The following is a 12,228-nucleotide window of genomic DNA, read 5'->3' on the forward strand; positions in this document are numbered from 1 at the left end:
TTTCATTATTATCAGCTTATAATAATAACAGTAATATTGGAATAAATGTTGAACACGATTTTCTAATAGCGATTTATAGGATCGTGAACGGCGGCGGTTTGGTTGTGTAAATGTCAGCTATAGATGCATATTACAGCCGTGAGATAATTGATATTGCAATAGTCATTGTGCCGTGTTGAATTTTAAGTACACTAGCAAGCATTTTTAAATACAAAGTAACCGACCGGAAAACGTACCGAACGAGAAAATCCCACTATCCCACTATCTTGTGCTAATCTACTTATACAGTTTACCTAAATCTGATACACACGCCCTTATTGGTATATCGCCTCAAGACGTCTGTCTTTGTATACCATACTTTGTTTAGCCAGAGCAATGATAGTATATTATTCGATTAGCCGCGAAGGTCGGACAACCGAAAATTAATAACGCGAATATTAGACTAATAACACACATGCGGGTGTTTTATATGTACCCACATTAGTATTGTAATAATAATATGCTCAATGCCATATTGCAGTCGAGTATATTAGGTGTATATGGGTTGGACACCTATGCTGAAAACCGTTAACACTATAATATAAACGTACGACTGCAATGTAGGTATTTACCTGTGCAGTCGGTTTTTTATTTAAACATTTTTCGCGTTCTTAACGTGTCGCTATTATATTATAATCACTATTATTATTGTAATACCTAGTGGTGATAGTAGTATCCCCCAACGGTTGTGACCTCGTCTTGGACAAATTTGACAGTAATCGGAAAATGGGTAAAGACCATGATAAAAAACAATCACTGTGGACGGATGTATATAGCACTATAGGAAACAAAATATCTCTCTGCGATTATCATAAAAAGAAAAGAAACTGTATCATTTTTACACGGGCTCTTACGGGAAGAGATAAAATCATGTCCGTTATACATATATAATAAACGGGATTGCTAAGTGTACATGCCGCCAATAGCGATAATTGAAGTTACCAAATTTCCGCCATCATTGTGGGAATTAGAAGAACCTAATCACATGAAAATATGTTTATAGCAGCTAAGTTGATAACACAGAATCACAAATATAGATATATTATTTTATATACACATAAATGACAAAAAAAAACTTTTTTCTTCTTTTCTGTGATGGTACTGGTTTTAGTGTTTCTGTGAACTTTGCTGTAATTCCACACAAGCTAGTTTCATCTCGTTGTATCATTTATTACTCTATGACGTTACTTGGTCAACGTTGCTTGGATACCATAATATATTATGTTGTTTGGCAATCGACTGTCTTATGATAATTCAATTTTGCACAGTTAAATATTTTGTCTCAATTTTTGCACAAGATTTTTGTCTCGAGATGGCTATGGTTTATTGTGTCATCCTCCTAATGTGTTCCCTGTCGATTGTGCTACAGTCGCATTCACGCTTTGCTGTACGACGATACGTACACTGTACAAAGTAAGTTTGTTCTTTGGTCGTATAAAATATTTTATTTTACAGTGATATGCGTACAATATTGTAGACTTGAGGCCTGAAAAGCTGGTGGAAAAGCAAAACGTGGTGCCCCAAAAGCCAATGGACTTGCAGTACGGACCTCCGAAGGCAGTTGACCATCCACCGACTGGTCAGGGCCAAGAAGTCTTGATCTATGATGGCTAGTTATCTCAGCTACATTTTCTCAGTTGTCTCTATACCATTTGTTATTCTTCTTATTTTGTTATATGTACTTATGAAGTAAATTGAATAAATAACTTTGTATCGTATTATCGACGTTGGATTTCTAACATTATTAACCCTGTAGTACGTAGTAGAATGTAACCATGGATAATAATTAAACATTACTTAATATTGGCTTGTATATCTTGGTAACCTTCAGTCAAATATCTTGGAGTCACATTGGATGAAAGGCTAACGTGGTGGCCACATATATCAAGCAAACTACAACAAGCATACCAACAGCGCTTTTCGACGTTGTTCCCTATATTAAATAAAAAATCCGCAATACATAAAAAATGTCCACTATTTATGTACAAGCAAATCCTACGTCCACTGCTCACCTACGCTTGCCCTATTTGGGGTAGTTGTGCACCTACACACTTTGAAAAAAATTCAAACCTTCAAAAATAAGGTATTAAGAATATATATAATGGCCAACGCTCTCTGGTTCGAACGCGACAAAAATTTTACACAAAGACTTCCAAATTAAAAACATCCACTATCTCATAAGCACCCTGGCAAAAAAATGTCATAATTCACTACCAAAATCAACAGGTTCACTTTTCTTCAATCTACACATACATCCACCAGTCCAACGACGCTTAAGACGCGGTCGTCCACATGACCTTATTAATTAATAATTATTCTTATTATTATACGTCTAAATACACACATAAATCCAAAAAAAATGGCGGATGCCGACTTCAATTCTTATCACATGATAATATGATTGGTTAGATTTTCAGTGAAATTAAAAAAAAAAAACACACACATGTGCGTTGTAGCAAAACCGATACATTTGTATGGTTAACATACAACATGTGTATATCTGGCATAAACTTTTTGTACTCATATAGTTTTAGTTTTTTTTCTTACTACAGCTATTCAAAGACGGTAAATCTCATTCGTATTGTCTCACAGTATACCTTCAGTTTGTTGTTCATAAAACAATAACACGATGTCTTTTAAGTTATCTATTTTGTTACTGTCGTTGATTTTAGCTACTAATTCCGTACCGGGAGATGAATATGAAGCTATGGATACAGATTTAACTGATGAATATGTAAAAATAGATATGGGATTAACTGCTATAGAAGATTTGGATGATGATCTCATTAAAGACTTCGTTTCCATACAGCTAGACCCTAAAGACCAATATGAAGCTTTATATCCAGAAAGAAGAGCTACGAATGCTATGGTTGCTAGTACCCATAGCTCTAGCTGTAGCTGTGAACCGGACCCAATTGAAGCTGAAGTAATTTTTTATATTATTTTTAGACTATTCTTTTAAAGTTATTAGTTTACTGTCGATTTGATTTGTCTATCGTCGTCGGTCATTGCTTAGTTGGCGAACTAGTCAAGACATCCAAGTGGGAGTAACCTCAAGTCATGTAAATAGTGTAAATGTGTACTTTATTTTTAATGAATTGTAATTGAGTTCAGTACTTTAAGAAGAGGCATTTCTATTGACATAATCTTGTAGATCCTAAATGTACAGTTAAATTGTGATCAACTGTTAGACAAGTCATAACCAAAGAATTAATTATAGGTGAAGGTTAGCTTAATGATAGTTTAAAGATTAATTTTTGAAGATACTTGAATTATTTATGATTAAAATATCATAAAAAAGCATTATGTATTTCGATTTTATAATGGGGCAATTATGTAATGAAGTATATTGATGTTAATTAAAAAACATTTCAGATTCTAAGAGATTCGTACAATTATTGTAGAAGTTGGAACAATAAATATCCAAATCAGAAGGTTGCAAGAGGTGATTTTAGGTTGTTTATGGGAAAAAACAAAAGCGACAATTACAGAATACAACAATACTACGTTGATCATCCAAGTATACCTCAAGGTAAACATTATCCATGCTTTATTTACAGTGCTTCACTTGGTAAAAATAGTAGGGGCATTCTAACTACTTTTGAAAAAGTAGCATCCCTAGCATTTTAATATATGCGCTATACCATGTTTCTATAAGAACAATTTGTAAACATACGTGTGTTTATTATTTATTTAGAATAAAATATTATCTATTCTTTCTTTTAGGTCCTTTTGACTTGGACGGAGATGGATATGGTAAACTTTTTAAATACATATGCAAAAGCCGTGGCGTTTCTGTAGAACACTGGGCAGAAAATAGAAAAAATAGGGCGGAAAAAGAGTCACGGGAACAGACTTCATTGTTCTTCTGGCAGGAAAACAATTAGCTAGTTAAAATAAAAGTTACAAGAAAAAAACCTATACATACTAATTAGTCTATTATTATGTTAAAAAATAGGGTACACTATAGTGTACCCTAGGTCTAATTGGATGTTACTATAGATTAATAAATGTATTTATTTATTTATTTAAAGTCGGTACACTATAGTACCCGGGAGTCTGATTATCTAAAAAAATGTCTAAAAAATCAGCAATTCAAAATTAATTTTGTCAACAAAATCACTATTTTTTTTTCTTCAAATAAACACTGATTATTCACAATTTTTGCATTTTTCATTTTATCTATAGGAAAATATGAAAAATAATTATAACTTAGTGTTATCTCACATGTGGTTTTAATTTTAAGAAGTACACGTAGTGAATAAAATAGTTACTGAATTCCTTAAAAACAACGTGTACAAAATATGATTATGTACACATAGCTATGTGTTGTCCAAATTATTATGTTGTACACGGGATTTTATAAAAAAAATGTAATATATATATATATATATGTTCTATTGAAAATAATAAAATTGTGTGGCAGTCGAAAAACCATATCAAGACATCTGTGTATACAGTTACTATAATAGTATACTTTATTTGAGATTATTGTCAGCTTATGCCGTCTTACTACTAGTGTAACCTACGATTTTCTATGCTATTGTAACAAGTACTCACATAAACCAAAAAAAAAAACCAAATTTTAGCAAAAAAATTTCACATTGAAAATGTTATAATATTATTTTATCATAAAATTCTTCTGCATACTTAAACAGCCCTTTCCCCTTCAGAGAAAATGAGTGTCTTATTCTTAACGAACCATCCTGTATTGTGTATTCAACTATAAGATGAATTGGACATCATTTAGTTTCCATACATGACATGATATTTGATAAATCCTCATAAATGTAGAAGTGTGTAGTGGTGGTAATATTTGTCACTCGATATAGCAAATGATCTTTATGATTATTATTTACTATCGGTGAATTATTTACCTAATGTAAATAGTTATGATTTTTAAACGCTACTATAGCTATTGTCAATGAATAATAACAAAGAGCAGTCAAGGGTCACCTTAATATGTTATCGTCTCCAAGATATTACATTTTTTTTTTGCACTCCCCTTAATTTTAAAACTGTGTAGCTCGTTAACTACTCAACCGATTTAGCTTGTTTTTACGCATAAAATTAAATTAAAAAAAAATAAACACGGTCATAAAAAAAAAAAAATTGGGGGTTACCGTTTAAAAATCCAAAGTTGATATGGTTTTAACGCATAAGGGATGGTGTTAAATTTTTTAAAAATATATAAAATTTGTCCCAAATAATAGCTATAAATGTACAAAAAAAAAATTGTAAGAAGTCTAATATCTTCTGAGATATTGAGTGGTCCATAGTTAACCAATCACACGGTATATGTATATATATATACATATACTTATATATATGTATCTGTGAAGATCCCTTCTGTTTGTTCTGTGGTTTTACGGCCAAAAAACAACCAATTACAGAAACAAACCCTATTGAGTTACCCTTCTCGGAGAAGTCCTCGAGGCTATCAGAAACGGTATCCGCCAACACCTGTTTCTTAGCCTCGTCCGAGAGACACATTACACAGCGCAGACGTTTAACTTGACGTTCTGATTTGGCTTAAAAATTCACATGTCCACCACGCGCAATCCTGTAATGATAATAATTACTGCAAAATTAGGCGGCATTTTTACAATTCGTTCAAAAAGATTGACCGTCGTGCGTGGGACACTAAAATAATAATTATTGTCCGTCGCAATTTATATTACATTTAATAACACTATAGTGCCGCTGAAATATTTTTAAAAATACAAAAAATACCACTTACTAATTAGTTCTAGACTTCATAATCGCGGTTCGTCATTAAACCATAAGTTTCGCATGACTGACTATTATATATATATATATATATATATATATGTGGCTTTAGACTTTCATTTATTTGTCTCGCAGACTGTGTTATTATTATTACCATCACAGACGCTGCATAATCATCCATAAGTAATATGTTTCGACTGGAGATTGTTGAACAGCAATATTGTAATTAAATGTAATTTTATTAATTCGGCAGGGGACGAATAAATTAAAATTACATAAATTAATAAACCGCATTGTATGTACATTGTATACAGTCGTCTAAATCGTTGTAAACGTTAGGTCGATAAACGAGGATTGAAAATTAAGTCAAAAATCGACATTGCTTGTTATAAAAGTACAACAAATGTTGATTGAAGTGATAGTTCTGTTATAATCTATACAGAACTTTTTTTTAAATTTAAATCACTTATTGAAAACTACAATTTTTAACAATAAGTATTTTTTAAAACTATTTACAATTTAATAACATGTACACGCGATCACTATGAATAGAAAACCCCACATTAAGGGGACCTCATTAATAATCTGTATATGTATATATATCTATATATATTTAATAATAATACTGAACAAGTATGACTAATCTGCAATCCATCTACAGTTCCTCCTCGTATACATGACTGTATTTATTACAATAGGCTCATTAATGATGGCCAAGTGTCTCCTCGGGGCTTACTCTGCCTCTTCATCGGCTGTACTGACACACTTAAATACACTCGTTCGATCAAAACTAGCCTGTTTATTTTATGTATGAACTATCGAAGGCAGTTTGCTTAGCCTAGAGAATATAATGTAAATTTAATATTACTATCACAGTAATATACTATTGTTAACATAAAATATTAACTTAACACAAAAATGTATAATGATGCAAATTGTATAAATGAAATCCATGATAATATTTACTATTGGAGTATAAAAAAAATATTACAACAAATTGTGTATACATTCTAAACTAAATAATATTAAACGCGTCATAATAATGAAAAAATGTCGCTTATGATGTAAAATTTGCAAAGAAAAATTTGTTTTGATTTCTGTGTTTCTTATTCAAACTAGTAGCTCATCTAACTATTTCCGGACCATTGATTAAAACGTAGCATATTATGCATGAACTTTTGGGCCCTAAGTACAGAAAATTCAACTGCGGTTATCTCCAAGAGGGTACACACCGAGACAAAGACACTAAGTGTGTGCCGTTTGAAAATTATGCAATACAGCGTTTCGGCGCATTGTCTTTGGGTGCTCATCTTCAAAACGCCCCCACACTTGCACCCACGCTGATTACTGTTAAGACGTTAAATAAGGCTGTACAGAGTACGCAGTGATTGTTATCGGTGGTTATTGTTTTTTTTTACTTGCCGGAGGTATTTTTTTTTTTTTACTGGTTTTAATTATTCAGAGCTCAGGCGGATAATAATTGTTGATAAATATATTATTATATTTTTTACTTTACCGTGGATCTCAATGTAATATTTTACCGCCAGTATACACTGGTTGACCCGAACGTGACCCTCTCGGCATAATGGAGACAACGTTGTTGCGTCACACCGAGATGTGTGCATTAATTCATTTGTGAAAATTTAACTTGACTTTAGCCACTTTTTTGTCGTGCTCTACCCCGGTTCGGTCGACTACACGCCAAAAGAAAATTAAGGGTGAAATATATATTATACACGAGGTCTCTGACAGTGATGAAGAACCGACGGGGTTTTTTTTTTTTTTAATTGCTTAACGTTCATCAGTCTAAATTATTCCATTAGACGCATCACAGCTCGGCTAGCCGCCATCCGTTTACCAGTGACCCTAACCCACCGTCGGTGGACTTTCAGCTGTTTGTTCATCCCACAACCGTTACGTTAAATATTTAAAGTGCAACACATATAATCTTAAGTGGTTTTACTTAAAGATGCGTACACAGACAGTAGCGGATAGCTTCTAAACTATAAATATATATTAGAGAAAAAAAAAAGTTAGACCAAGCGCTACTGCACAATTTTGTATATGAGGCTTTTTATACTGTAATGTGATAATTGTTTAAAATTTACATTATTTGCCTGTAGAAATAGATACTGTTTGACGTTGGCACTAAAGCCCAACAAGTTAACTAAGCATAACAATTTTACAACATTTATACAGTATATAATATTGTATTATTGGTATTGTTATTGGCTTAAAAAATATAATGTTGTGTTATTGTTGATTTACTGAAATTAAATGAAAAGGATTTAAACTAAACAAAAAAAGGATAATTAGTTTATATTATCATCCATTTTCTAAAATTCAGTCGGTAAAAAAAGTAATGAATAATAATTAAAGTGCTCCTAAAAGTTTGAAAATTGTTGTTGGTAAATAAAAAGTTAAAAATTGTAAATGATACACCATTTTTTTTTTTAGAAAACCCGAAATTACCGCTAATCACTTTTTAAAGCACATAAAGTTTTCAAATTCTAAAAAAAAAAATGTTTATCAGCCGCCCCCACACCTCTCCTTAAAGAAAGTAAAAGATGCCTTTAATTCGTTTGTTGGTGTTTTTTTTTCGCTTTTAACCCTGAGAACAATTACTGTTTGTTTGGTTTTTTTTTTTTGTTAAATTACAAAGCGATTTAGTTGTATAAACTAAACAATTAAAAAGGGTGTCGATTTAGACGTGGAGAGACAGAGGAGAGGAAAACGTTTAATGCCATTTCCTCATTTATATATAAAAAAAAAATAGGGTCAGAAACGACGAGGATGGTTTTTCATTACAACCGTCACACAATATAGTAATTTAATTATGTTTTTTTTTTCTTTCCAAAAGTCAACCTCGAGGCTTCTGTGAACAATTAGTGACGTTCTGTACTGAATGTAATTATTGTAATTTAAGGTTGTGTAGGCTTTGTGCCTTGTCAGTGTTAGTACAGTTTCATATGAAACGTCGTTACCTTAAGACTTGGTATAACTGTATCTAAGTACGTTCCAGTGGGAACTGTTATCGTTGTCTAAAATATTATTTAATTTATGTATGGAGTATGCGCAACCATGTGAAATTAATGATTTTTTTCTACCGTTTTCAATAGCCCGCCGGAGTTTGATAAATTAAATTAAGTACAATCCCATAAAATATAGCAAAGAAAGCATTCTAATAAATAATAGTAATGTTATATAACTCCCAGGTATGTCGCTTCCCTATGCTTATTGCACGCGTTGATCTACCAAATCTGCCGGCTCGACTACACTATCTTTATTGATCTTTCAGCTAGGTATGTCATAACAGAAACCTGACCGAAAACATTATGGCACTGTGCAAAAATCGCACGAATAATAATAATTATGACTTACCTTATCATCTAACCTATTTTATATTATATTCTTTTACAAACAAAACTATATCTATTATTCTCCGGTAAACCGAATGCCAATGGCAATAATTAATATTATAATTTGGATTTCTTGATCATTTCTTTAGCCAGACTAAAAAGGGTTCTAAATAATATCTGTTGTTCAATGATCTTTACAACATTTCCCCTCTTTAGTGGTGTTGTAATTATTTTTAATTAATTTTTGTAAGATCATATATTTTTATCCTGTATACCATTGACCTTTGGGCGTAAATTATTTTTAAATAAAAAATCTTTAGGTTTTATTACAGCAACTTCTAATAATTGTGTCATCTAATAAAATATTTACCATAAAATGTCATTAAAAAAAACCTTAATTCCAAGGCAGGTTATAAGTTATATAGTTGTCGAGATACCATCCGGCATGTGTGTCAAGCGTTGTAAGTACTTGAAATTTACCGTTTTGCTTTTGACCCGAGATGACCAATTTTTTTTCATGTACATGTTTATTATGTTGTGTAAGGATATCGTTTATGTTGAAAAAAAAAATCCTATTAAACAAGTCACATGATAATTTAATTAAATCCAAACAAACGTTCGCTTTTGATCATAAAAGTCTATGCATAAACCGAATGGACTATAGGTGTTTATATTAACTAAATGTAATCAATATTTCATTTAAATTTCTATTCACCAGTGTGAAATCAAATGTTGCGTAACTAATATTATTAGGTAACAACAGTCCAAAGGAGTGTTTCCTATACAAATTAACAATAGTAATTACTGTATAAAATAAAAATGTGGATTTTATCTTTGGATTTTTCCATTAGAGATAAATGTTTTAGTTTTTAAATAACTTATATTAGCATACCAAAGACGGTATCTTTTTTTATGGAAACAATAACTTATAAATTGCTATTATTCTTTTATAAATGTAACCTTTAGGTACGATTACCAATAGATTTATTTGCTATTTACTTGAGTAATTGTTATAATATTATATTAGTACATTCAATCGCCATACATTATTACAGTAATCAATTGTTCATTACTAATGGTATAACGTTTGATAAAGTCTCCAAGTACACAGCAGGCATAAGCTTTGGTTTTGTATATTGGATGTTAATATATTATTATGTTTGAATGTTGTGTAATTTTTTAACGGGTTTAAAATGCGTTTATTTGGTATTTTATATCATATGATGATTGCATTCAGATATTATATAGGAACCATTTTTTTTAAAAATTATATGTCTCTACGACACTTAACTATACTCAACATAGTAAATGAAAAAAAAAATGACATTTAGATAATAAAAATGATTATGCGGTGCAGCGACGTTATCAACAAACATTTTATGTAAATCTAAAACTAGGCATTCAGGTTAAACTTTCAATTACATCATTCCTTGGACACATTGATCTCCGCAGTCCCACACACTCCTTTGTCCTGTTATTTTTTTATTTAAGGAGTGAGCAAAACAAATATTTTTGTGTATGTAGACCACCATTAATCAAAGTTATATTTAAAATAGTTGATATACATATATATATATATTTGTATTGTTGGCTCACCTTATACACCTAGTAAGCATAAGGTCATGATTGTTGTGGAAATTAAACACGTACCTTAACTATAATAATATATATATATCATACCTATACTGTTTGAGAATTGTATTTTATTACGGTGAAATGCATAATATTATTATCGCGCCATTGTTGTTTTTGTAATTTGTGAAGGCTTAACGTCATAGCTAATAGGATTTCCCCGGCAAGGCATTTGACAGCTTTTAAAAAATTCAGAGTTAATTTTTTCAGACAAAGGTTGCGAGAAACTTTAATCAATGTATTTAAATAAAAGCTCAACGATACTACTTTTGTAGAAGTAATAATTTGATTAATAATACAAAAAATTTAAAGTAACATACATTATTTGTTAATATATATCAAACAAACCATATTATAGAAATTATTAGTAGTACAAAAATCATGTACTTATGTCATTGCGTCGGTAATGTAGTAGTGAGTTTATAGTTTACAACTTATCCTGTTTTTATGTAATTTTGCTTAAGCGATAGCCGTCTGTCTTAAACTAGTGACCCGTGTAATCTTATGCAATGTCCATAACTAAACTATAAATAACTTAAAAACACCCGTGCAATACCAGAATGATGAGAACTCGGGTTTAAGTTTAATGTACATATTTTTTTAAAGTATTTTCCTTGTAACAATTTCCTGTGTCTTGACACTGAACTGAAGATGAATACTTGCAACCGCCCATTACCATCAATTGCTGCTTAAGAATTTCATTATTCATGCAATATGGCACACACACATTTTCCAATTTTTTAAAATAGCTACATCAGACTTTTTGGGTTCAAATAAAGTCGGTTTAAATAAGAAACCGACAAATTAGTTTTAGATCTTCACATATGAGAGGCTGGTAGACACGAATACAGGTTTTATATCGAATAGTTTTCTTTACTTATGACTTTCAAGTAAAAATATTATTTATCAAATACCATGTTATGTATGGAAACTAAACGATGACCAATTCATCTTATAGTTGAATACACAATACAGGGTGATTCGTTAAGAATAAGACACTCATTTTCTCTGAAGAGTAAAGAGCTGTTTAAGTATGCAAAAGAATTTTATGATAAAATAATATTATAACATTTTCAACGTGAAATTTTTTTGCTAAAATTTGGTTTTCTTTTGTTGGTTTATGTGAGTACTTGTTACAATAGCATAGAAAATCGTAGGTTACACTAGTAGTAAGACGGCATAAGCTGACAATAATCTCAAATAAAGTATACTATTATAGTAACTGTATACACAGATGTCTTGATATGGTGTTTTTCGACTGCCATACAATTTTATTATTTTCAATAGAACATATATATATTACATTTTTTTATAAAATCCCGTGTACAACATAATAATTTGGACAACACATAGCTATGTGTACATAATCATATTTTGTACACGTTGTTTTTATGGAATTCAGTAACTATTTTATTCACTAAGTGTACTTCTTAAAATTTAAACCACATGTGAGATGACACTAAGTTAT

General features: G+C 31.0%; 1 protein-coding gene across 1 annotated transcript; it reads left to right on the forward strand.

Annotated features, from left to right (window-relative positions):
* Window positions 1-2,582: 2,582 nt before the first annotated feature.
* On the forward strand, window positions 2,583-4,141 carry LOC126846129 (uncharacterized). Its single transcript, XM_050585309.1, has 3 exons — window positions 2,583-2,965; window positions 3,415-3,571; window positions 3,766-4,141. The coding sequence occupies exons 1-3, from the start codon at window positions 2,669-2,671 to the stop codon at window positions 3,924-3,926; spliced, it is 615 nt and encodes a 204-aa protein (XP_050441266.1). The 5' UTR covers window positions 2,583-2,668; the 3' UTR covers window positions 3,927-4,141.
* The last annotated feature ends 8,087 nt before the right edge of the window (window positions 4,142-12,228 follow it).

Source organism: Adelges cooleyi, unplaced genomic scaffold (assembly GCF_023614345.1).
Source record: "Adelges cooleyi isolate 19-005CV unplaced genomic scaffold, UGA_ACOO_1.1 ACOO_flye_CR_arks_rails_tigmint_CR_PRNA_108, whole genome shotgun sequence".
Taxonomy (NCBI): Eukaryota; Metazoa; Arthropoda; class Insecta; order Hemiptera; family Adelgidae; genus Adelges; species Adelges cooleyi.